Below are 24,637 nucleotides of genomic sequence, written 5' to 3' on the forward strand. Positions count from 1 at the left end.
CTGCTCTGCTGAACTGCCTCATTCCCTCGCATTAGCAGTAATTATCATGAGTTTAATTTTCTCAATTTGTCTTACTCGAGCATCAGCTAAGAATGTGACATATGTATGCACTAGAGCCCTGCAGCCTCAGGAGCCCTGGGGTTCATGAGCTGGATCCCGAATTGCTAAAACACAAATTTCTGGTTTGGAAAGGCTGTGTGATCCGGGCAGTGCTGCCCTCAGCTGGCGGCTGAGCCCGGACCCAGCCGGACCCAGCTGGACCCAGGGCTCCCTGCTCTGAGCTGCCACCAGCACGGGGCAGAGCAGAGCGGCCAGCAAGCGCTGACACTGCTGGGCTGCACGAGGCAGAAGGGCTGAGCTGGGCCTCCTCCATGTCTGAAACATCTCAGAGATGCAGTTTTTACCTTCCATGAACAGCCCGTGCACGTAGGAGCCTTCTCGAGGGGGAAACGTTATCTCCTCTCGGGTTTTCTTGGTCACATCCACTGCCAGACACATCTTATCCAGGGGCCACTGCTTTTTCCTGGCTGTGGACTGCATGATGGCTGTGAGGAAGGATTGGGGGTTGAAGAATCCCGCCAGCCACACTGTTGCAGGCAGCACGAAATCTGTTGACCAGACTTCCAGTTCCTGGAAAATAAACCAGCAGAGTCCTTTAGGGTGGAGGATGTGCTGTGAGCTGCAGGACACTGACAGAGCTGATGCTTTGCTGTGTATAACCCAAGCTTCAGCTTGGGGACTGGCTGGAGGTGGTGTGGGAGGAATAAGCAGCAGATTCCCCTGCAGCCATGAAGCTGAATCCCTGAATTCATAGTGCAGAAAATACTGCTGTTTTTTTTAACAAAGCCAGTTTTATTAATTTTTTTCAAGGGGACATTCAGAGTTGTAGTGGGGCAGGGAGCTGATCTGCAGTGATGTACTAGAATGGGAACCCTGGTCAGATTTGTGCTCCCATTCCTGGAGGAACAGCCCTTTTCAGGTACATCAGGCTGGTTAAATTGATGCTGAGAAATAAACCAGTGCACTGGTGGGGAGAGTCCTGGGGCCCCCCAAGCTCTGACTGTCACACACGCTCTGCTCACCCTGATCCGCTGCAGCAGGTCTGCATACCAGGTTGCCAGGCTGAGGAGGGAGGGATAGGCATAACGTGTCCATGATTCTGGAACGCTGTCATAGAAGAGAGCATTGGCCAGCTCTTCCATCTCGGATGTAATCGTCAGCTCTCCCTTTGAGAAAGAGAAGAGCCCAGGCAGTGTCACTGCAGCCAGTGGAGGGGCAGCCCAGGGCTGTGCCCGGGCTCGGGGGGCAGGGCCGGGGCTGCCTGGCTGCACCTGGCACATGGGTGAGAGCTGCAGCAAGGGCAGAGAGAGCTTTGGAAATGCTGGGAGGTGATGCAGGCTGCTGCCTGCTGTGTACCTGCAGTCCCAGGTCCAGCTCCTTCAGCGAGCGCCTGATCTCATTGGTCAGGATGTTCATCCTTTCACATTCCTGGAGGGCTACAACCGTGTATGGGGTTTTTTCCTTTGCCTTTGCCATCATCTCCTCCATGTTGAACGGCTCCGGCAGCTGCCCAAGGATTTCATCCAGGACTGACTTCACCTGAAATGAGAATGCCATAAACTGCTCTTGCCCAGAGAAAAATGCTGCAGGTTCCATTTAAGTTGGTAAGATTTTTTTCTTTTTCTGCCCTGGTGTTTCTTTGTACCTCCTCCTCTGTTACTAATGCTCCATTCTGTTACTAACTGCTCTTGGGTCTTAAAAAGCTGAAGTTTTGGGGTTTTTTTGATAGCCAGGGTAAGAGACCTGAGGCCATGGAGGCTGTGAAATTCAATTGTAAAGTCCAGGCAGTCAAGAAGAAGACTTTTACAAAAACTTACTTTAAATCTCTGTTTTTAGTAGTTGCCCTCATGAATGGAGGTTCCTCAGCCAGCTCTACCTGCCCCATGTAAGCCATGTGTTGCCAGTGGTGCATCTTGGCCCCATGAGGGTGTGAGGCTGCTGACCATGCTGCCAGCTGCCTCTGTGCTGTGTGTGCCACCATCCCTGGGCCAGTGACCACGAGTGGCTGGGCTGGAACCACTTCCCTCTGCCAGCCCCTCCTTACTGCCATGGGGCCTGCTCTCTCTGTTGTCTCCCCTCTCTAGACTCTCAATTGTCACCCTTAAGAGGTTCCCCCCCACCTTAAAGAAAATTAAGAGGTTCCCCCCCCAACCTTAAAGAAAATCAGTTAATTTCTACCATAAAGAGACAGGACTTGACTTGCCTGTTCCTCTCGGGAGGCACCTGTGCCTCCGGCAGCCTCGGATTCCTTGGGCTGCAGCTCCAGCACGGTGCGGAAGAGCCTGTCTGAGGTGACGGTCAGGAAACCCATCTCTGCATTGGGGTGCAGGCCGTACAGGTGGGGGCTCTCCCCTGGCAGGTTGTCATCGATGTACTGGTGGTAGGCCTGGGCGCAGGGTCAGGGCCAGTGTTAGCTTGGAAGGGCAGGCAAAGGAGCCCAAAGTTCTCGGCAACCTTACAAACCCATCACCACTCCCGGGGCCCTTGGCAGCACCTGCCTGTGCACACGGAGGCTCTTTTTTAACTCGTGTCTCAGCCAAGTTTTTCCCTTTCCATCTCAACCACAGGATTTACTTTTGCAGCAAATCTGTGCATTCCCAGGGGACTGGCACTCTCCCCGCATTCCCTTGGTGAGCAGAGGGAACACGCACTCATGCACATTTACCCACAGCAGGGGTGTTCTATACAGCAAATTGCAATGTTTCTTACCTCGTAATCCAGGCGGGGAGGGATCATAAACCCTGGAGCCAAGGCCACCTCCCCGTCCAGCATCTCGGGCTGCACGTACTCGCTCAGGTAGGTGCGGCACAGCCGGCGGTCCCAGTCGTCGGTGATGTGCCCCCCGTACATGATCTCACCAAACAGGTACCGGAGGTCATCCCACGGTACCTGCAGGGAGAGGCTCAGGCTGGGACTCCTGAGCACCTCCCCAGGAGTTCCCCATGCAACCCCAGAGTGATGGCTCCAGGACTGACCTCTGCAGGGAGGTGACAGTCCCTGCACCCACAGAGGCTTGGGAAGAGGGGTGTCTCTTGATCACCCACAGATTGCTCCTTGTCCCAGTATGAACACAGCCATCTGTGGTTTGAATCACATCTTTTTTCCAGCTGGCACTGATCACATCTGTGAGGGCAGGTCTAAAGGGGAGACCGCAGCCCTGCTCACTGCATCTGCATTCTTGGGGTGGGCTTTGCTTTTTAGGTGGAACCATCCACCAATCACCAAGGCATGGATCAGGGCAGGCACTTTTCTGCCTCTTCCACCTAGCTCGGCCAGGCCGAGGACTCATCCCCTTGGCCTGCCTGAGGGCGCAGGGAGCAGGGGAGGGATCGCTCCTGGCCCTGGGCTTCCTCACGAGACAATGTTTGTACTGCAAACTGGTGAATGTTCTAAGGAAGGCCAATTGTTGCAGTGTGTGCTGTGCTGAGGAGCAGTCACCTGGCTATGCTCACCTTGGGGTTGGCCTCCAGGTAGTTGTGCAGGACGTTCACAGAGACTGTCAGGTCGCCGTTGTTGAAGGGGTAGGACCTGTTCCAGCCCTGGGTCCCAAACCTGCGCCGCTCAGCCACTGCTGCATGGAAGTAGCAAAGTGCAAACAGGATGCACCTGAACTCCGTTTCTTTGCTGCACTGCTCCAGTGTTTCCTGCAGAGGAACAGGGAGGCTGGGCTGCAGCTGAGTACTGCTATCAGATGCCCCTCTAGTGAAGAACATTCCTAGGCAAAAGAGAACTGAAAGTATTAATTAGAAAAAAAAAGGCATACAATTGTATTTTAATGATTTGCTAGTTGGAAATGTTTGCACTCATTTGTTCATGAAGGAATCACGAGTTCACATCCAAATGCTGACAGCTGAGGCAGCTTGTTCATGGCAAAGCTGCAGCAGCTCCAGGTTCACCCTCAGGAAAGGCACTGGCAACCTGGCACTGCCTTGTGTTGGAAAGCCTCGGGCAGCTCTGGTTACCCCTAAACCCCTGCCAGAGGGGGACTTTGGGCACTCCAGGAGGATGTGCTAGTGTGGGCTGGCTCCAGGTGCAGTGTCCCTGGCAGCAGTGACACGTCGAGGTGCTCAGCCTGTGGAGCCCTGGCAGGGGATGAGCTGTACCTGCTGACCAGAACACCCCGAGGAGGCAGCGCTGGAAGGGCGGGGGTGGCACAGGGGGGTACCTGGGAGAACAGGTCGAGGGCTCCGTGCAGGTTGGCACGCATGCCTGTCGGTGGCTCGCTGGTGATCTTGATGGAGTTGTCCAGCAGCCCCTGTGGGATGATGTGTGTCTCGGGGCTGGGGGCTGGCTCGGCGCTCATGAACAGTCGGTACTCAGGGTGGCTGTCCAGGCTGTGGTGTTCCACCAGCTTCTCCAGCGTGCCCAGCCACCGGGCCACGAGGTGGATGTTCTGCAAAAGAAACTCTCTGCACCTTGTGAATCTCACTTCCTCACCCCCACACCCCGATTCCTACTGTGGCTCCACAGGGGAAGGTGCAGAACAGCACGAGGGTGCTCGGGCTGGGCACTGCAGCTCGCCCAGGCACTGGCACTGCCATCGCCAGCGGGGTGACCAAGCATGGGCGCTGGCAGGACTTTGTGCCCTCGTGTGCCCAGTTGCCATCGGAGCTGTGCACCCTGTGCTGTGCCCCACTGCCCTCGCCCACCTGCAGGATGACCCAGTGGCCCTCTGCAGCTGCCACCTCCATGGCGTGCTCTGCCACAATCTCCTGGCCTTGCCCCAGGGATACGTTGTGGATCTTCCCGTTGTCAATGGTGAAACCCAGCCTGGTGCCTGGGAGGGGAATGTCTGCTGTCAGTATCACCTGGGGCCATGCAGTTCTGGCCACTGGGCCGGCAGGGCTGCTGCCAGTCAGGGGTGGGCAGTGCCTCACCCAGAGCCTCCACGTCCTTCAGCGGGTCAACACCAGGGGAGAGGATGAAGAACAGGGGCGTGGAGGGGCTGCTCTCCTTGTACACCTCAGACAGATCAATGCTCCTTCCTTTCACATACTTGCTTCCCATCTTCTCTTCCACAAATTTCCTACAGAAAAACAGAACCATCCATCCTGTGAGATGGGAAGAGTCACTGGCTGCAGCTGGAGTGGTGACACTGGGGCTCTTGCAGGAGAAGCCTGTGCTGGGCACCAGATACCTGATGGCATAGGTCATCCTGTCAGGGCGCAGGCACCGCAGCACACACAGCTTCTGCAGGGCTGACTTGTTCTTCCAGTCCATGGGGAACACCTCGTTCTCTGGCGCCTCCATCTCCACAAACCTTTTCCATCGCTTTGCTGAGCTCTCGATGTCGTTCTCCAGGCTGGTAAACTCTTCCATTTCTGAAAGTGCCTTCAGGTCCCACAGAGAAGGACTAAATCACTCCTGCGCTCTGCTCCTCCTCAGGGACCCCCTGCAGGTGACCCCAGACCCGCTGCCCTAGGGCTGTGCTGGCATTGCCTTGGCACAGTTGGCAACTGCACAGACCCACCTTGACAGCACCCCAGCCCTGGTGCTGCAGGAAGTCCACAGGGGACGTGACACCAGTCTTGGCAGGGAAGCGCAGGAGAAAGTCCAGCTCTGCTGGGTTCACTTCTTTCTTGAGGGCCAGGACCTTAAAGTTGGGAATGTAGCATCACATCCTGCCCACAGCCCCAGCATGAGAGGCAAGATGCTCTGTGCATCCACAGCAGCACCAGAGAACAAGCTGCCTAAAAGCCACATGAATGCCCCAGACATTTGTAGGGATTACCTGGAAGGCAACCTGGGCCAGGAAGATGAGTTTGTCTCTCTCAAAGAGACCCTGTGCAGTGTACACATAGACCGAATAGGTGATCTGGTCCGTCAGGTTGATCACCCTTTGCTGGGTGTCCTCGCTGGGGATGGCACGTTGGATGGCTTTCTCAAAAACCCCATTGAAGGCCTGAGGAAGATCCCAGCAGGCATCAGCATGTGGCTGCTGGGGTCTTGTCAGCAGCATGAAAGCTGAAACACTGAATCTCCGTGCTCCCCCAACTCTGTCATTCCTCACTCCCCATCTACCTTGAGAGAGAACTGGTAGATGGGGTTGATCTTGCAAAGGTCACTCAGGATGAAGTACAGCAGGGATGCACGCTCTGCTGCCGGCCGGTAGTTCTCTCTCGCTTCGTTTATTTGTACTTCAGTGACTTTAGCTTCTTTTACCTGGAGGTGCAGGGGGGTGGGTGTTACCAGAACCCTGTCACACATCAAAGCGGTGCCCACCCTCCTGCTGGGTGCCCAGCCGAGCTGTCTCTCTGCCTGCAGCACCAGCTCCAGGGAGCACATTTACTTTTTCCTCAATTTCCTTGGCTGTGCGCTTTGTTATCTCCAGGTTCTCCACCAGTGCCGTGTCCCGCAGGAAATCTCCCCCGGCAGCCGACAGCCGGGCGAGCAGCGAGTCCTCCAGCTCCTTCAGCTTGATCTTGAATTCGTTCTGGCTCTTGGTCAGGCTTGCCTGCGACAGCAGCACCCAGGGATGTGTCACTCAAGAGATCACAACAGACTGCTGGCACCAGTCACTCTGTCACACGGCCACCAGCGTGCTGGTGCCACAGGAAGGTGGATGTGGCCCCTCCTGGGTGCCACCATCACCTGCACGGTGAGGTGATGAGTGTGCCCAGACAGTGCTGGCTGGGGGGGGCAGTGGGGACCTGCAGCTGCAGGGTCTGGTCAGGACTTCCTTGGCTCTCAACGAACAGCAGTGGGCACACGGAGGGGAGCTCTCCTGCTCCCTGCCCAAAAGCTCTGCAGTGCCCCTGCCTCTCCCACGCCCCTAAGCAGCCCCTCTACCCCTGTACCTTCAGGGCCTCCAGGTCCGGCCGCTCCCGGGCCACCACAGCAGCCAGCAGCTGGTCCTCCAGGCCCTCCCGTGTCACCAAGAAGTTGATGAGAGTGCACTGAGCCTGCACCTCTGGCTTGTAGTGTGGGTTGAAACATCGGGTGTGCAGGATTAGGCGGAACTGCTGGTTATACTCTACTTCTTTATCTCCAATTCTCATGTATCTGTTCAGTTAATTAAACAAATCAATCCCCACACGCTGGGCAGTAACTCATCACATGCTCTCAGCCAGACTTGGCAGGGCAAGGATGGAGGAACAGGAGCTGGAGACTGCCCTGCCACATCCCCCCATGGCCTCTGGGGTGCAGTTCCCCTTCCAGCTTATCGTGCCATATGGCAGGTGTCCCAGGGAAAGTGTCCTTGAATCGCTAAATGAACTGGATGCCAAGGGCCAGAACAGCCAGAAAAGCACACTCAGTACAGGTGTCCTCCATGGGACACTGGAGAACAGGCTCCCGAGCTGCCCACAGTGAAGGTGCATCTGCCAGCATTTTGGGGCAGCAGTGGCTGCTTGGGGCAGGTGAAACCCCTCAGCATTGGGGAGTGCTGACCTGCCCTTGGCGGTCCTGCCCAGCAGCGGGTCCAGCACTGCCTCCACCGTCTCACCAATGTCCTCGATCAGCAGTGTCTGTCCTTCAGAGACCGCCTGGGCAATGATGTCCAGGTATCTGAGGGGGGACAGGGAAGGCGTGTCTGGCAAGTCTGTGCACAGTGAGGGGTTTGGGCTGCTGTGGGGGGCTCACAGAGAGCTTTCCACCCACTGTGCCCTATCGGGACCCCGTTGTGCTCTGCCAGTCCCAGCCCCCACAGAGCTTTTGGAGGTGTCAGGTACACCATCAGGGCTGCTGCCCTGAATCTGATGTGGGATGTGATTGCCCTGACTCTGCACCCTTCAGTGGCAGGGAAAGGGGGATGGTGCAGCCTGAGCCTGGGCTCACCCCACACCCCCTGGCCCACCTTCGCTGGCCCAGACGGACGATCTGCAGGTCCTCCCCAAATTTGTTCTTGATCCACTTGCTGCCCTGCAGCTGGGCGTCCACGAGCAGCGGCCAGCGCTGGGTGCTGCACAGGATGGCAGCGTTCTCGGTGGAAGTGCGGTCGCTGGGCAGCCCCTGGTTGTTCCAGGCAGCCACGTCGGCAGAGTCCGTGAGGAGGCTGAGGGGGTCCAGGTCCGGCGTGATGGGGATGGGCACCTGCACAGAGGGGCTGCTGGGTGCCTGCCCACAGAGGTGTGGGAGCCCCCGGGCTGGTGGGCACGGGGGAAGGCACTCTGGGATGGAACCTGGGGCCTCTCACCTTCAGCCCATGCAGGAAGGGCACCCAGTGCTTCTCCAGAAGCTCAGCCCTGTACTTCTTGGTGAAGTATCCAATGTAGGACACAAAGGCAGAGACCAGCAGCACGTCCCCACACAGCGTCTTCCCCTGCTCTCTGAGCTGCTCCACTGACTCAGCCCAGCGCACGTTCTCGGATGCCAGCCCCCCAACGAGCCTGTGGAGTTACAGGGGACGGTGGCTGCTGTGGGGCTGGGGCTGTGACCCGGCTGGGGGGTGGCTGGGGACTCAGCCATGGTGATCTGGGCATTGTCACCAAACATTTCCACGGATGGCTGTCCCCATGAACGTCTGGCCCAATTCATCTCAGAAATTTTTAATTTGGGGAGGGTATGGGGGGCTCTGTTGCTCCATCTGGGCCACCAGGCGATGCCAGGGAGCAGCAGCCTGCCTTGAAGCTTCAGAGCCAGCGTTTGCACGGTACCTGTTTGCCAAGGTGATGACTTTGTTGGTTTCATCAGCCTCCTGCTGGCATTTGATCTTCTCTGCTGTGGCTTTCTCAAACTGAGCAGTGAGAGTCGCCAGATTTGCATTCAAGGCCTGTGGAAGAGCCCCCAGAGTTATTCCCTACCCGGATGGGAGGCTCCATGGTCCCAGAGCTCTGCAGCATCTCCATCCCAGCCCCAACTCTAAAGCTAACCGTGACCCTGACCATAACCCCGGTGTGCGAGTGAGGAGTGGCGTTAGGGCGGGGTAGGGAGCCATGGGTGGGGTTTGGAGTAGGGAATGGAGCTCGGGTTAATACCGGGGGAGGAGCGGGGGTGAGGCCAGCGCTGGCGATGCCGCTCGGCTCCGGGGCGGTTCTGGGGATGGCGCTCGGGTCAGTGCCAGGGCAGGAGCGCGGTCAGCGCTGGGATTACGGCATTCTGGTCAGGGGAAAGGGTTTGGGGTCGGGGGAGCGCTGCGATGTGGCGGGGGGCGGACGGGACTGGGGGTGCTGTGACGTAGTGATGATGTAATGATGACGTGTGCGGGCGAGGGGAGGGGCCAAGTGACTTCAGCAAGGGCCTCGATGACGTCACAGAGGGCGGGGCAACCTAACACCGCTGCGGTGCTGAGGCCGCGTGGGGGGGCGGGGCCCCGGCGGTCACGTGTCCGGGGGCGGGGCCTCGTGCTGCGGTGCCAGGGCGGGGTCGTGTGAGAGTTTCGGCTTCTGATGAGGGATCCGCGTCGTGTGCGGAAAGAATCTGCTAATTAGCTAAAAAAGTAATCGTCCAATTAAACAATATTTGTGTAATTAATTAATTGTCTAATTTACTTAGTTCTCCAGATGGGAGTAGGGATGTAATGTTTAATCAAGGTAATTATTAGTTACTCCCATCTGGAGTACTAATTAGGGGCCCTAAATTGTATATATAAAAAAAAAAGAAAAACTATATGTCTGTGCATCAGTAGAAAATTTCAGGCTCTCAGGAATAAATATTTTTATTTAAAATACTATTTAAAGTTTTTGTTTGTTTTTTTTTACTCCTAGGGAGCCTGAAAGTTTCCACTGCTGCATTTTTATTTTAAAGCTAGAAAGGAAAACTATGTTAGAAATAGAGAGAAAAAGAAAAAGCGAGAAAAAGAAATAGAGTTATAAAGAAAAACAATAGAAATACATTTAGAAAAATAAATAGAGTTAAAGCTAGAGAGAATAAAAAATAGAGTTAGATAGAAAAAGCAAAGTAGAGTTAGGGTTAGGGGAAATAGTAAAATAGGATTAGAGAAACAGAGAAAGAGAAATAGACTTACAGGGAGATGGTCATAGAGTTAGAGAACCAGACAGGCAGACAGAGTTAGAAACAGAAACAAAATGAGAAACAGAAAAGCAAAGTGAAAAATAGACGGAGAGGTATAGCGAGAAGCAAAGCAAGAAATGCCGTGGGGAAAAAGGCTAAATCACACCAAAGACACACGGGAGCCAAGTGGGGTCAGTCTCCCTTTAGGGTGGTTTGGCTCATTTGGTGACTGGGGGACACAAACCCACCGCAATTTTGTTCTTAATGCGACTCAGCCTCTGCTGCGCCTCTGCCAGCTCGGCATCGGCGTCGGCCACCGCCTGTCTCTTGGGCTTCACCGTGCAGTGCACCTCGTAGAACCGCACCATGTTGAGGCACCAGGAGCACAGCCCTGCCGCCGCCGTCGACTTGGACTTGATGAACTCCGGGTTAAAGCTGGGGTCCTTGCGGTATGGCCTGGAACGGGAGGGCACTGCTGGCACCCTGTGCCGCTCCTCCCGGGCCACGGCTTGCCCCGGGGTGGCACCTGCATCCTGCTCCCGTCCCCAAACCCTGCTGTGCTCTGGGGTCAGGGTCCCCCCTGGCCTCCCTGCTCGGGGCAGCTGGTGCCAGGGGCTGTCAAGGGGCAGGAACCAGCCATGGACTCACTCAAATGCCTTGAGACAGGCCTCGGGGATGTTTTCCCCATCATAGTTTTTTAAGCTTGCAAGGAAAGTGTCTGCTTTTCCTATCTTGACTTTTCCTGCTGTCCAGCTCTTGTCCTTGGGAATCTTGCCGTTTTCGGCCGTCAGAATCAGCACAGCTGCCATCACATTCACCACCTCTGGTGGAGGGGCCCCAAAGGACTTCAGCTCCGTCAGGTTGTACTGGGGAGGGACCACAGGGCCACTGAGCATCACCCTGGCCCAGGGCTGCCAGCGCTGGCTGGCTCTCCCCAGGGAGAGGTTGCCCACCTTGTTGAGCGTGTCCAGGGCCTCGCGGGCGGCCGACAGCACCACCTCTGCCTCTGCCAGGTCGCTCGCACAGGCTCGTTGCTTCTCAGCCACCATCTGGGTAGGGAGGACATGGCATGGGGTGAGGGGCTGGGACCACAGAGCTCACGCTGCCCCGTCCCACGCTGGACACCAGCTCAGCACTCTGCACCTTGTTGATGGCCTCGACCTTCAGCTCCTCCTCGTCAGCAATGGCTTTCTCCTTGCTGACCTTCTCTGTCTCAACACCCACCACGTGGATCAGTTTGTCCGTGTCCTCATTCTTCTGCTTCAGCTCTATCTCCTGGACTGCCAGCATGGCTTTCAGGTCATCCACCTCAAGGAGGGAAGAAACAGAGCAGATAAAAGGGCTGATCCTGCCAAGCCCTGCCTCGTGGTGCAGCAGTGTCTTGGTGTGGCTTGGGGAGCTCACAGCCACTGTCACCATCCTGCAGGGATGTGCCTGCTCCCTCCCCCTGTGCCAGTACAGGCACGATGCACAAGAGAGACTATGGCATGCACCTGTGATGCTGTGCTCTGCAGCTTCATCAGCCCCTTCTCCAGCCTGTCGATGCTGGCAGAGAGCTTGCTCCTTTTATCTGCCAGCAGGTTTTGGTAGAGCTTTATCTGCTCCAGGAAGGTCTTTGGTGTGGTGTAATTATAGCGTCTCTCCACGGCCAGGTAGATCTTGGACATCTCCTTTGAGCTCGTGTGGACGAAGGACATGAACTGGCTGATGGAGGCCTTGACCTCTGGCTGCACAGAGAGCACAGACAGGGAGCTGCTGGCTGTGCTGAGCCCTCCTGCAATGCTGGCTCTGTGTCCAGCCATAGGGGCCAGAGCTAAGCTTCTCATCAGCAGCACAAGGCAGGGCTGAGATGCTGGTGGCACAGGCACCCATGCCCAGCTCTGTCCCTGACACCCCTGTGTGAGGAGGAACTGCTGTCCCCAGGCTGTTGCCTGTGGGGGTATTTTAAGGACAGAATGGAAAGGGAGGGTTCATCCCCACCAGCACAGCACAGGGCTGCAGGTTCTGACACTGGACCAGCTGTAAATTTATCCCAGACCTATTCCCAGTGCCAGACCCCATCCCTGGGCACACTGAACATAGAGAGCAGCAGAGCTGCAGTTCATCGCCCAGTGCAGCCCGGGATCCCCAGTCCCTAGGACAGCAGCTGTGCTGGGGTCCCAGCTCACCTCGATGTCTGGTGTTTCCTCCAGGAACCTGCTGCTGACGGACACGAGAGCATCCTCTGGCCACTCGTGGAACCAGTCGATGGCCGTGCAGTTGACTACAGCTGGGAACCTCCTGGCCCGCACACGCAGGGTTGAGCCCACAGGGGAGAAGCAGAGGACAACCTGGGGCAGGACAGCAGTGGCTGAGTGGGGTGTCCTGGCTGCCAGGCTGGGGACAGTGTCTCTGGGGGCTCCACGTGACTGCAGGGATTCTGCTGCAGACCTGAGATTTGCTGCCTTCCCATTAACAACCAGTGTGCACCCGTGGTCTGTGGTGGTGCGCCCTGTGCCTCTCACCAGGGCTGGCACCGGCTTCCCTTTGGTGGCTGCAGTCAGCAGCTGAGCACAGTGCTCGTGTGGGTGCCCCTGGCAGTGCCCAGCACGGTGTGTGGCCATGCAAATACTGACCCCCTCTGCCCCCGGGCAGGTCAATACAGGGCTCTTCAGCCTCTGGGGCTGGGGGCACCTGAGCAGTCTCTGAAAACACCTTTTGCCTAAACCCACCATCCTAGGATGAGACCTCAGTGTTCTGTGGCCTGTTGTAAAGAGGTTTTGGATGAGGCAAATCAAGGGTGCAGAAAAACCAACCTGGAGAGCAAACACCCACCTTTAACTGGCGCCTGACTTTTTCTATAAATAATTTCCAGCAGTTTTCCTTTGTATCCTCCATTCCAAGGGACTTCACTTGAGGCCTCATGGACCCGATGATGGCTTCCAGGTCATTATCCTGAAAGAGGCCTGGCACCTCCCCAGACGCCAAGAAATCATTGATCACAACCAGGAATGATTCTTCAGCCACCTGGGAGTCTGTCATCAGGAACACGCCGGGGATGTTCTTCACAGCTGCTTTGATGTACTGGGAGGCAAGGTCCAGCTGGGACAGAGAGAAACTGTCACTCCCCAGTTCAAACCCCATGGGCTGTTCTCCAAAATGACCAGTTTGGAGCAGCCCTGGGCTGCCCCAGAGAGATGGAAGGGAAGGAGCCTTTGGGAAGGCGCTGGTGCTGGGTGCTCTGCCCAGGCACAGCACCAGGGCTGCCCACACCACCACCCCTGCTGCCACCAGTAGCTCCTGCCCATCCCTGGCTGGGGGACACTGTGGCCCCTCGGGACAGGACTCGTGGTGTCACCTGTGAGTGAATCCTCGTGTGCTCAGTGTCACCAGGAGGGCAGAGCCTCGCCAGCCCACCCCAGGCACCGCTGCTGCAGGTGCAGGACCCATCCCCAAGCAGGTGGCACTGAGCCAGGGTCCAAGGCTGCTCCCACCTTCAGGTCTGGGATGCCGTAGCCTTTCCTCAGCGTGATCTGGAACACGCTGAGGTTGCTGATGTGAGCTGCCAACCGTGCCAGGCTCTGCTTTCCACTGCCTCCCACCCCCACCAGCAGTGCATTGCCCCGAGGAGACTCCAAGATCCGGCTAATTCTGCAAATATGAGACACTGCATCTTCAAAGAGCACCTGAAGAGAACAGGAGGGAAAGGTTTGGTGTTCTGGATCAGGGCAGAAGGAGCAGTGAGTGCCCAACCCAACCAAGCAATAATGCACCAACCCAACCAAGCAGTGCAATGCCACAGTCCCATCTTCTCAGGGCAGAGCTGCCTGCCCCAGGCACTCACCAGATTCATCACTGCATTCACCTCATTGTAGCTGTCCAGGGCTTCCCTGAGCAGGTCACTCAGAGCTGCCCAGCTTACCACTGGCATGTACTTGGACTCATCCATGCCCTGGGCAAAGTGGCAGTAGATGTTGGGCTTGGCGAACATCAGCTCTTCATTGAGATCCTGGAGAGGCAATTCCAGCCCTGGGGCTCAGCTGTGGGGCACCTGGGGGCACCACTGGGCTGCAGCACTCTGCTTTTCAGCACAACTTACTTGAAAGGAGGCTTTGCAGATGTCAGCCAGCAGCTTCTTGAAGCTGTACTGATCCTCTTCATCGACAAGCTTGTCTCCATACACCCTCTCTGACTCGTGAAGCCAGAGACGCACCAAGTCCACTGGGGTTTTCAGGCATTCAGGGGTGGAGAAGAGCAGCCCCTGACAAACAAACCCCGCAGCCCTTAGGGTTATTTTAGTGCTGCTCAGAGCTGATAGCAAAGGTTTGCTCTGGGAAGAGGTCAAGGCCCTTTTCAGGGACATGGTATGCTGCAAGGATATGGGATGAGGAAAGGGAGAAATAAAAATATTTTAGAAGAAACGGCTCTCCCACAACCTGGAATATGTTGGAGAGGTCCCGCAGGTTGAAGATGTAGTGGAACTTGATGGCTGTTGGCAGAAAGTTGGCGGCAACCTTCTGGTGCAGGGCTGTTGGCAGGACAGGGGGGTGAGCAGGCTCCAGGTCCGCAGAGATCCCTGAGCCTTCATTCCCCCAGGGCTGGTCCCACCCCGGCGTGGCCAAGGCTCACCCAGCGCTGCTGCTACCAGCGGGGGCTGCATCTTCTGGAGCAGCAGTGGCATGTTGTGGCGGGCCAGGTGCTGCTGCAGGATGGTGCCGTACACGGTGTGCAGAGCCTCCCGGCTGGGGAAGCACACGGCCAGCACGCAGAAGTGGCGCTGCACAGAGGGGCACAAAGGGACGTGGGCGCCTTGCCCCACAGCCAGCTGGCCCTGCAGGGTCCCCTGCCTCGTTCCACCCTCTGGGCACTGCAGAGTGGCTGTGCCAGGCAGAGCCCTGCCCAGGCCCTGCACACCTGCAGCCGAGAGTCGATGGTGAAGGAGCCCGCGGTCGGGTTCATGCACGCCACGTACTGGCAGTTGCGGATGTCCTTCAGGGTCAGCTTGTTCCTGTCGTACCTGTGCAGGGACCAGCACTGTGACGCTCCCCCAGGGATGGGGACAGGCTCCCTTCATCACCCTGTATCCCTCCAGCACCCACCAGTGCCCGTGGTCCAGGTGCTGCCGAATAAGCGTGTGTGGTGCCACAGTGCCATACTTGTCCACCTCTGGCATGTTCATGTCATCGATGAAATAGATCAGCCTTCTGGTGCCAGGTGGGCCATAAATCCTTCCTGATTTCTTCTCCAGGGGTTTCTCAAGGACGGCTGCAGTGAGAGGAGTAGGTGGGTGGGGGGTCAGCACTGCAGGACCCTGTGGCACAGCCCAGTGTGGGGCCAGCTGCTGGCTCTGTGAGCCTTACCCTGCAGCATGGCTGAGGTTGTGTAGAAGTTGAGGGGCACAGACTGCACCAGATACTCATCTGTGCCGAGTGCTTCCAGCTTGTCCCACATCAGGACTGACTTTCCTGTTCCTGCGTTCCCCACCAGCATCACCGGCCGCTGCTTCTCCATCAGCAGGTCCATGAAGTAGCGGAGGCGAATGGTCTCTGTGGTGTGCACCACGGCAGCCTGGGGAGAGGCACGGGCAGTCCCTGCACTGCCCTGCCACTGGCACAGCCAGGATCCTGTGCTGGGGCAGCGTGCCAGAGCCCTGCACAGCGCTCCTGGCAGCTCCAAACCCGGTCCCTCTCTACAGCACATCCTGGGTGCTCTATTATTCTAAAGACTTTGAGACCAAAACCAAGTTATTACACAGAACAACGTGAACAGTTCCTGGAATTGCCACACAGCCACAGCTCCTCACCCTTTTCCCTTAGATAACACCGTACAAGATGCCACTGTAGGAAACACAAATGGAGTGCTAAAGGACATTTTGCACTCAGGCAATAATCACAGCTGCTTTGTGAGACTCTCTGAAGTTGCAGGTTAATCTGGCTTTGATGGGTACTACCAGTCCAAATCCTGGTGATGCTCCACGCATTGCTGAGGGGGGAACTGTGGAGTGACAAACAAACCATACAAACACAGCGCCTGTGGGTAATACCTGCAAGGGGACATCGGGGTCGAGCTCGAACTCTGGCACTCTTTCGTCCCAAGGATTGAATGTCTTCTTTTCTGGATGAATGTAATAGTCGAAAATTGTCCCCTGATTAGGAAACTTGATGGTTTTAAATTCCGTCAGCCACCACTTGCTGAACTGCTGGCGGTGATCCACCAGCTGGAGGGCAAAACAGAGACACTCAGAGCCCAGCCACACAATGGGGTGCAGAGAGGGGTGGCAGGTGCTGGGCAGCCCCATGGCTGTACCTGGTCCTGGAACAAGGCCCCACCAAAGGCCCAGACACAGGCAAAGACGAAGAAGAGCTCGTATTGCTCCCGGGGTGAGTCTGGTGGGACATTCTTCGGTGTCAGGAAACATTCTAGCAGGGACAGAACCGTCTGTATGGCCGTGACCTCAGGAACAGGGGTGATTGTCTTGAACCCAGACCTGAGCTTCTCCAGGCATGGTGGCAGGTACTTGTCAAAGAGGATCATCAGAGCAGCCTTCTCAGACTTCACTGTCCTCGTCTCAATCCAGCTGGTCACAATGCTGGGGGAGAGACAAGCAGGGCTGCAGCGAGCATCCCATCCCATCCCATCCCATCCCATCCCATCCCATCCCATCCCATCCCATCCCATCCCATCCCATCCCATCCCATCCTATTATCCCATCCCATTATCCCATCCCATCCCATCCCATCCCATCCCATCCCATCCCATCCCATCCCATCCCATCCCATCCCATTATCCCATCCCATCCCATTATCCCATCCCATCCCATTATCCCATCCCATCATCCCATCCCAGCCCTCTCACGGGTTCCAGCCCAGGTCTGTGGGGTTGATGTAGAGGATGCCAGCCCGGGACACGGTGGCCGGCGTGGCCGTGCGCAGGTGGCTGATCTCGAAGATGAGCCGCATGGTGGGAGTGAGGGGGATGCGCTCGTTGCTGGCCAAGGTGAGGACCTGGGGGAAGGGGCTCATTGTGGGGGATGTCTGGAGCTGATCCCCCCGAGATAAGCAGTGAGCAAAGGCCCTGGGGTGTGATGGCACCAACCTTGTTGTCGTCCATGACTGTGTTCAAGGACTCGATCCACATGGGGTCAATGTCTCCATCAAGGATGATCCATTTGGGCCCATCGTGTGTGATGTTGGCCAGGTCACGCATTGCTGTGGAGAACAGACCTGCCCCACAGAGACACTCGGGTTCCTCTCCACACAGCCATTTGCTGGAGGACACGTGGGATTGCTGCTCCCACGAAACTCATTTCTTCTCCCTCCCACTCCAGGAAAGAGCCCCAGGGAAAAGTCTTCCCATCCCATCTCACATGCCATGAACCGAGCTCACAGCAGTGGTGTCTCACCATCCTTCCATTCCCGTGTGGCTGGGTGGATGATCCCAAACAGCTCATCGCAGGTCACAGCCTTGGGGTCGAGGTCCACGGTGACTGGCCTCCTCTTCAGGCTCTGGTACGTCTTGTTGAGAGATTTCAGCACCTGTGGGGAGAGCACGGTGCAGCCACAGGTGTGATCCCACAGGGCAACCACGGCCTCTGCTGCACTGGGGGGCGCAGAGCCCTGCTCCCACCTGGGCTGGAGCCCCTGCCCTCGCTGTGCACAGCCAGCCTCTGCACAGGGCACTGTGCAAGCCCAGCCCTGCCAGCCAGCCCTGTCCTGCCATCCTGCCAGCACCACGGCATGCCCAGCATCAACCCTGACAGCGTGCCCTGCCTGCTCTTTGTCTCTGCTCTGCTCGTGGGTGCCTTGGGCAGCCCCTGAGCTGTGCATCCCAAACCTGCTCAGCTACAGGGGCTCAGCCTGGCACACACAGTGCCTGAGGGCCTGGCATGGCTGCACTGCCCAAACACTGCCCTGGCAGAGCTGGGCCCTCACCAGAAGCTGTGGGAGGCCCTGGGATGTGCTTGGCTGAGGCCAGAGGGACCCCACATGCTCAGGATGGTTTGGCCACTTACCTGGGACTTGCCACAGCCGGCGCTGCCGACGACGAAGACGGAGTGTCGCACTTGCAGCAGCTCCTCCAGCTGCACCACCTTCAGCACGAAATTCTCCTCTGCCTGCAGCTTCAGCTCCAGCACAGACTCACGGATGACCTGGCAGGAAGAGGAGGCATTGACCATCAGCCCTGGAGATGAGCTGGCCGCCCCCAGGAGCGCTGAATGGACCATCAGCCTCTGGATCCTGCCCGGACCGGGACGTCTCTGGCCATATTGCCGTGCTTGGGCTTGCACCTTCTCAAAGTTGAGGTCCCTCTTCCTGGGAACGTCCAGTGCTGGAAACAGGTCTCCAATCAGCCCCAAGAACACAGGCAAATCATCTGTCACAATCTTGGGGATATTGAAGTCTCGCAGAGCTCTCATCAGAACCTGGTCCTCTGCAGAGCCGGGGTCTCCTCTCTTCAAGGAGCCTGCCACCACCAGCACAGACTTGATGGCCCGCAGCCCCCAGTCGTAGTGGTCCTGTGACAGGAAGCAGAGAATCACCATTTCACTTTGGTGAGGAAGAACTGCTTCAAACAGCACTGCAGAGGGACACCCTGTCCATCAGCCCCCCGCCAGGTCATCCACAGGGCACCCATGGGCTGCACCTAAACTGAGCTTATTTACAGGAGAAGCCTCTGTCAGTCATGGACGTGGTTTGGAACTGGGAATCTGACTTCCTTCTTGGAGACAGGTTTATAGTGTAAATCACCTCTCTTGAGATGAATAATATCTGAATGATCTCATCTTAACTAGCCTAATTCTAATTCCATGCTGTTCTACTTTTGGGCTTCCTGATTCCTTCCTTAAGGCAGAAAGGTGCCATATGATGTAGAAGTGGATCTTGCCCGGCCCTAGACCTGAGCTGTGCAGAGCTGTCACTCTCTGTGTCACCACCAGCAGTCCCACTACAGTGTGTCAGGTTTGATGATCAATTGGACTCTTTCACAGCCAGCACTATGTAATATTGTTAATTACCTGTTTCGACAGCAGCTCTTTGCAGAGCGTGTAGAGAGTGATGAACTTCCTTGCCAGGAGCCTGGCATCAAGGAATCCCTCTGCCACGAGCATGATTTCGCAGATCAGTTCAAAATCGGGGACCACCATAGCGCAGGGTCTAGAGAGGAGCAGCTGCAGCTGTCAGGGCTGCTCACCACGTCCTCACCCTCCCACGGCCCCCGAGGTTTGCCCCAAGTTTCCAGTGTAGCCAGCAGTCACTTGCTGCAGTTCCACTGGATGGGGTCTCCTGCCCAGGCTCCTCCAAGTGGGGCTCGTGTCCCACAGGACTGGGGCCCTTGTGCAGTCACAGGCTGAGTTTCACCAAGGACAGGGGTCCCGCAGCATCTCTGTGCCTCCCCTTCCAGCGCTTCATCGCCTTTTTGTCCTCCTCTCAACTGGATTTTTGGTTGAGGGCGGCAGCTCACTCGAGCATCCTCTCCCCTCGCTGAGCAGCCTCTGGGCAGTGACAGGACTGTCCTGTGCTGCCAGGGCTGCCTCACCAGGGCCAGCAGTGCACACAAACCCCCTGGGCTGAGGTCACACTGTGGGTGTGGCACAGAGTGCTGCAGCGACACCGACCCACCTGAACAGAGCTTTCAGATTCTCGGGCAGCTCCGTGCGCCCGGCGTAGCCAGGGTTCATGGTGATGAACAGCCCAACCGATGGCACCAGGGAGATGGTCTCCCCAAGGAAGTTGAATGTTTTCTTCTTGGCACGGATTGCATCCTGAATACATTTGACCTGGCAGGTGAGCAGAGCTGTTGGTGCTGGCAGTTCCCAGCTCTCTGCCCAGTGCTCTGCCTGGCCCTGACTGCTCCCCAGGGAGAGCCTGAGGGCTTGGCTGTGCCAGGAGTAATATTGAGATCTAGCTGAAGCCACAGCAGCAGAAGAGCTGGCCTTAAACCTGCTCCTTCCTCATCACCCCAACTCCCTGTCCCAGGTGGTGTCAGAGCTGGGGATGACAGGTCACCAGGATGGGACACAGCTGGGCTGTGAGGTTTAACTGTGCCCAAATCCCCTGCACTGCTGTGCTTCCAGCCCCCACCCTGTGTCCAAACAGGGATCCAAAATAGTGGAGAGAACAGTGGCAAACTGTCCTGTGAGCCAGGTTTAACTGGGGCAGCACCCAGGACACGAGCTGGGAAGGCTCTTTGGCACCCAGTGCCACTGGTCTGTGGGGACAGCACGCACCTGCACAGCAATGACCGACAGGACCTCCACCAAAATGCGATTGAACTCGTCGAAGCAGCCCCAGGCGCCTGTCTGGGCAAGTCCTTTGTAGATGTTCCCACAGGACTGCAGAGAACAGAGCAGTGGGACAGGGCTCGGGCACTGTGACCCCTCACAGCAGCTGCAGTGGGGGTTTGGTGACAAAACTCGAGTGCTGAGAGCTGCCCATGCCTTATGGACTGTGCTGTGGAAATTCCCCACAGTGATAAAGCCCCCCCGCCCCCGGGCTCCATAGACCCCAACCCAGGGTCCCCGTGTCTTGGACACCCCAGGGCTCTCAGCTCCTGCTGCCCCATGCCCTACCTTGTAGTCCATCTGCTCGGAGCAGTTGAACACGTAGACCATCATGCCCACAGCCCGGCCCAGGTCTTTGGTGGTCTCAGTTTTCCCGGTGCCCGCGGGGCCAGCGGGGGCTCCCCCCATGTAGAGGTGGAGGGATTGTGTCAGGGTGATGTAGCACCTGCCCAGCGAGGACACGGGGCTGAGCTGTGGCGAGGCAGAGCCGCAGCGCCGGGGGCAGAGGGAGGTGTGGGGAGCCCCACCTGTCTGTCAGGGGGGTGATGACCAGCCGGGGGGTGTTCCCCAGGTACTCGTAGGCGTACAGGAGCTGGGCGTCGCAGATGTTGGCGTAGCAGTGCTTGTCCCCCTCGTCCCAGCGGTGCCGCAGCTGAGACTGCCAGGCAAACGCCTGCGAGTTCTCCACCTGCAGAGAGGTGGCTGTGGAGGGCAGGTGGGCACTGGCACTGCCCAGCCCGGCCCCTGGGACAGTGACACTCCCTGCCTTGGGGCCGTTCACCACCTCCCAGCACAAGGACAGTGTGCAAAGGGTCCCAGGGCCGTGCTGGGGTGGGTGAGGACCATCCCTCCTCAGGGCCCAGCCCACGCCACACCACCCAGCCTGAGAGTAATGGAATGACAGGAAAAGCTGTGCTCCAAACTTCTGAGAGATGCTGCAGCAAAAAATTCCCTCTGGTACCAAATACCTTTGTTTGGATCATTTTGGCCACCACATCCCTTGCATGGACATCAATGGTACAGATTGTCATGATCTTCATTCTGTCCCCAGCACTCAGGTTCCCAAGGAGCAGTGAAATCAGGGCGTTCAGCCGAGCGATCTGGGGAAGGACAGGAATCGTGGGCAGGGAGGTGATGCCCTCATTTGCCCACCTCTCGATGACCCCTGGCCTGGCAGAGAGGCTCAGGTGTGGATGGTGCCAACCTGCTTTTTGTTATAATCCTTCAGGGCATTCTCGTAACCTTTCTCCAGACTCGCAAAGGCAACACCAACCTCTGAGGTCCAGGCGATCTGGGTGCACGTGAGAGCGACCTGCAGCCAACCATGGGGACAGTACGGCCATAAAGGAGGATCCTGCTATGGCTCAGGGCGGGTGCCTGTGCCTCCCGGGGCTCCTGTGCCTCTCAGAGCCGGCTCAGCCTGGCCCTGGCAGCAGCACCCACCTGGGCTGGGTAGTCAAACACCCACTGCTCCCGTGGCTTGTCCTCGTAGGTGCCCAGGGCCTGGGGGATGAGGTTTCGCAGGGTGGAGCGCATACGCCCCAGCAGCCGGTTCAGCCAAACCTCCACCTGCAGGGGCACAGCCAGCAGAGCTGAGCGTGGCATCCCACCCCTCAGGCTGCACAAACCCCTCCCTGCACACTGCAGCACACCGCAGCAGAGGGACTGCTGCTGCTCCTGCAGGGCACATCCCACGGGGGAATCACCCTGCAGCCCTCGAGAGGCTGAGCAGGTTCCGTGACTGTACTGCTCTGCACCTGCAGTGCAGGTGCCATTTCTGGGGTTTTTGCAAAAAAAATCTCTGTAATTGTATTTTATACTCCTGCCAGGCTGCTGGAGCACAACCAGCAAAAGGCTCAACCCCATCCCCATCCCCATCCCCATCCCCATCCCCATCCCCATCCCCAGCCTGCAGAGTCTCCCAAAGCTCAGCTGACCTGGCCGGACAGGTCACAGTCTGCATCGAAGGCCACGTACTCCCCGTCCCGGCTGAACATCCCGTGGGCCACCTTCAGAGGCTTCTTGTCTGAGCCCTGCACGAACTCCAGCTTGGCCAGACTGTCAAACAGCTTCGTCAAGTGCCGGGACACCTGAGAGCAGAGGCACAGCCACTGTCAGGAGCCCTGCCACGTGTGGGATCAGCAACTGGATCTACCCCTGGGTGCTCCCTGGGCTCTGCACCCCCAGGAAGGGGGAACAGGGATGGTGTTCTGCCCATGAGAGTGAAAAATGTTCTAAAACTGCTCAAACAATGGAAATGGCACAGGACTCATCCCCAGGCCCACACACAGCCTATACCTCAAGAGGCTCAGTCCCCTTTGATAAAATATCCAGTAGGTCTGCAGAGGAAACAAAATAGAACCGGGGAAAAGCCAGTCGTTTGGTCTCAAGGTATTCAGCCAAGGCCTTCTCACAGACTGCCAGCCTGGAGAAAACAGAAGAACCTGCCATTAACCCCCATATATTGGTTTTACTCTTTTATTGGAGAAACCAACCCCTTCCTTTGGCCCCCAAACTCTTCACCAATGTGACTCCATCCTCACCTTTCCTGCAGTGCTTCCAGCCGGGTGTGCAGCCCGGGCTTGTTGGTGCATTCAATCACGTTGGGGGTTTGCACTGCATCAGCCATCAGTTTCTGAAGAGGAAAAACATCTCAGTCAGCCTGAACTGGCTGAGAGCTGCAGGGAAAAGGAGAGGGGGAATGGGCTTCGCACTCGGAAATCCTCGTCAATGGTATCAAATTTCTTGGACTCCTCTGGCAGTTGACTGCGTGTGTCCTCAGACGCTATGAAGATTGTTTCCAGGTGACTCCACTTCCGCTGTACCTCAAACCAGGTGTTGATAACAGTGTCAGTGGTTGACAGCTTATGCTGCCAGTCCTGTGCCCTCTGAAGGAAGAAGGCTCGGTACTTGGAGGCCAACACATTCTGCAGCTGCATTTGGTTGTCCTCCAGTGTCTCAATGAGCAACTCATCCATCTTGAGCAGTGGGAGCTGGGTCCTGCCGTGGGGCTCGTACTCAAACTCCATTGATGCCCAAGTAGTGTCCAGGGCATTCAGCACCTGCAGGTGGGGCGTGGGGATGAGCTGGATGCCAGCTGGCACTGGGCCCAGGAGGGCAGAGGGCTCCACAAGCTCCATGTGCTCCCTGTGGACTCCAGCCCCAGGAAGACAAGCCCGTGACAGCCACGGAGTCACACTGGCACAGGGGTCTCAGCAAAGCAGGGAGGGGCTGAGCCCCACTCACCTTCTCCATCCCAGCCTCCTTTGATGCTTTGTCCACAATGCCCCGAACCTCCTCCTCAAACTTGTGCAGGTTCAGCTGCAGCAGATCGGCCAGGGTGGTGTTCTCAGACATGGTGAATTCCACCTGGAGCAGGACCAGCCTGGTTGGACTCCCCTCCACAGAGAGGCAGCTCACCCAAACCAGCTCATTCACACCCACATTCAGAGACCCTACACAAATATTTGCACGTGGCCAGAATTAAACCTAATGGCACCCTTCCCTCTCTGGGTGTGGCTCTTGGGAGCCCCCTGGGCCAGGGGTGGGCAGGAGGAGGTGGGAGCACCTTGGTTGTGTGCACGAGCTCCTGCCAGTGCCGGTCCCTGATGGCCGGGTTCTGCAGCTCGCTCACGGCGCGCAGGGACGTCATCATGTTCTTCATGCTGCTGTCCAGCCCCGTGAACGCGTCCCAGCTCTTCACCTCCTTGTCCAAACCCCGGATGTCCTTAGCGAATTTCTTGCACTCGATATCCATGTCCTCAACGTTCAGGTCCGCCCACCTGGTTGTCTTCCAGGTGGCGATGTTCAAGTTCACCTGGCCCCAGGATACATTTTCACAATTAGCAGATTAGCAGAAGCATTCCTGCCCAGGAAGAGGAGCAGCACACTCAGTGCCTGCATGCCCTGTGTGCCCAGCGGGCCCCCCACACCTGCACACACCATGCAGACCTGCTCTAAGTGTGACAACCTGCCCCGTGTCTCATCCTCCCTCTGATGGCAATGAGCTCTCTCAGAGGCTGCAACAGCTCTGCACCTTGGGCTGGCAATGGCCGGCTGGCAACAGGTGCCCATGCCATCCAAAAGCAGCCTGGTCCCAGAGCCCAGCCCATACCAGGGTCACCATGTCCCAGAGCTCCTTCAGCAGGCGCAGCTCCTTGCGGCACAATTTCAGCTGTTTGTACTCTGGGACTGACACCTCAAACAGCGCAGCTGAGGCGGCCAGGGCTGCCATTTCCTGCTCCAAGGCCAGGATGTTTCTGTGTTGCTGGATGGAGGAAAGGAGAAGGTGTCAGCCAGGGACTGTGTGCCAGGGACGTGTCTCTATCCCAGCAGTGGCTCCCTCCCTCCTGCAGGGCCAGACCCTCCCTGTCAGCCTGGGAGCTGGAGCCACACCTGGCAGTGCCAGTGGGGACAGCAGCGGCCCTG

The 24,637-nt window shown here is 57.3% G+C and overlaps 1 protein-coding gene and 1 long non-coding RNA gene across 2 annotated transcripts in view; one reads left to right on the top strand and one right to left on the bottom strand.

Moving 5' to 3' along the window:
- Positions 1-24,637, bottom strand: part of DNAH17 (dynein axonemal heavy chain 17) — a 33,757-nt gene that overhangs the window by 1,243 nt on the left and 7,877 nt on the right. The window contains exons 25-80 of the mRNA XM_088176708.1: positions 24,324-24,476; positions 23,778-24,026; positions 23,456-23,578; positions 22,924-23,271; positions 22,753-22,844; positions 22,508-22,634; positions 22,147-22,299; positions 21,653-21,778; positions 21,414-21,521; positions 21,178-21,309; positions 20,737-20,897; positions 20,498-20,654; positions 20,156-20,260; positions 19,548-19,705; positions 18,944-19,082; positions 18,218-18,445; positions 17,942-18,079; positions 17,333-17,465; positions 17,026-17,153; positions 16,786-16,934; positions 16,237-16,519; positions 15,974-16,147; positions 15,291-15,498; positions 15,030-15,195; positions 14,845-14,947; positions 14,560-14,707; positions 14,367-14,458; positions 14,030-14,191; positions 13,775-13,939; positions 13,425-13,616; positions 12,766-13,032; positions 12,120-12,281; positions 11,445-11,678; positions 11,095-11,259; positions 10,905-11,000; positions 10,600-10,817; positions 10,200-10,407; positions 8,655-8,770; positions 8,195-8,387; positions 7,856-8,091; positions 7,450-7,566; positions 6,858-7,062; positions 6,350-6,514; positions 6,082-6,222; positions 5,792-5,962; positions 5,531-5,653; positions 5,198-5,391; positions 4,938-5,086; positions 4,710-4,837; positions 4,226-4,453; positions 3,513-3,704; positions 2,770-2,949; positions 2,264-2,446; positions 1,417-1,599; positions 1,083-1,226; positions 405-630 (exon numbers count right to left, since the gene is read on the bottom strand). Coding sequence (XP_088032834.1) covers positions 405-630; positions 1,083-1,226; positions 1,417-1,599; positions 2,264-2,446; positions 2,770-2,949; positions 3,513-3,704; positions 4,226-4,453; positions 4,710-4,837; positions 4,938-5,086; positions 5,198-5,391; positions 5,531-5,653; positions 5,792-5,962; positions 6,082-6,222; positions 6,350-6,514; positions 6,858-7,062; positions 7,450-7,566; positions 7,856-8,091; positions 8,195-8,387; positions 8,655-8,770; positions 10,200-10,407; positions 10,600-10,817; positions 10,905-11,000; positions 11,095-11,259; positions 11,445-11,678; positions 12,120-12,281; positions 12,766-13,032; positions 13,425-13,616; positions 13,775-13,939; positions 14,030-14,191; positions 14,367-14,458; positions 14,560-14,707; positions 14,845-14,947; positions 15,030-15,195; positions 15,291-15,498; positions 15,974-16,147; positions 16,237-16,519; positions 16,786-16,934; positions 17,026-17,153; positions 17,333-17,465; positions 17,942-18,079; positions 18,218-18,445; positions 18,944-19,082; positions 19,548-19,705; positions 20,156-20,260; positions 20,498-20,654; positions 20,737-20,897; positions 21,178-21,309; positions 21,414-21,521; positions 21,653-21,778; positions 22,147-22,299; positions 22,508-22,634; positions 22,753-22,844; positions 22,924-23,271; positions 23,456-23,578; positions 23,778-24,026; positions 24,324-24,476 — 9,424 coding nt within the window. The remainder of the gene's footprint in view (positions 1-404; positions 631-1,082; positions 1,227-1,416; positions 1,600-2,263; positions 2,447-2,769; positions 2,950-3,512; positions 3,705-4,225; positions 4,454-4,709; positions 4,838-4,937; positions 5,087-5,197; positions 5,392-5,530; positions 5,654-5,791; positions 5,963-6,081; positions 6,223-6,349; positions 6,515-6,857; positions 7,063-7,449; positions 7,567-7,855; positions 8,092-8,194; positions 8,388-8,654; positions 8,771-10,199; positions 10,408-10,599; positions 10,818-10,904; positions 11,001-11,094; positions 11,260-11,444; positions 11,679-12,119; positions 12,282-12,765; positions 13,033-13,424; positions 13,617-13,774; positions 13,940-14,029; positions 14,192-14,366; positions 14,459-14,559; positions 14,708-14,844; positions 14,948-15,029; positions 15,196-15,290; positions 15,499-15,973; positions 16,148-16,236; positions 16,520-16,785; positions 16,935-17,025; positions 17,154-17,332; positions 17,466-17,941; positions 18,080-18,217; positions 18,446-18,943; positions 19,083-19,547; positions 19,706-20,155; positions 20,261-20,497; positions 20,655-20,736; positions 20,898-21,177; positions 21,310-21,413; positions 21,522-21,652; positions 21,779-22,146; positions 22,300-22,507; positions 22,635-22,752; positions 22,845-22,923; positions 23,272-23,455; positions 23,579-23,777; positions 24,027-24,323; positions 24,477-24,637) is intronic.
- Positions 1,596-2,244, top strand: LOC148221535 (uncharacterized). Its single transcript, XR_015807844.1, has 2 exons — positions 1,596-2,168; positions 2,199-2,244. It is a non-coding gene; the product is annotated as an uncharacterized LOC148221535 (long non-coding RNA).

Source organism: Sturnus vulgaris, chromosome 20, assembly GCF_052056855.1.
Source record: "Sturnus vulgaris isolate bStuVul1 chromosome 20, bStuVul1.hap1, whole genome shotgun sequence".
Lineage (NCBI taxonomy): Eukaryota > Metazoa > Chordata > Aves > Passeriformes > Sturnidae > Sturnus > Sturnus vulgaris.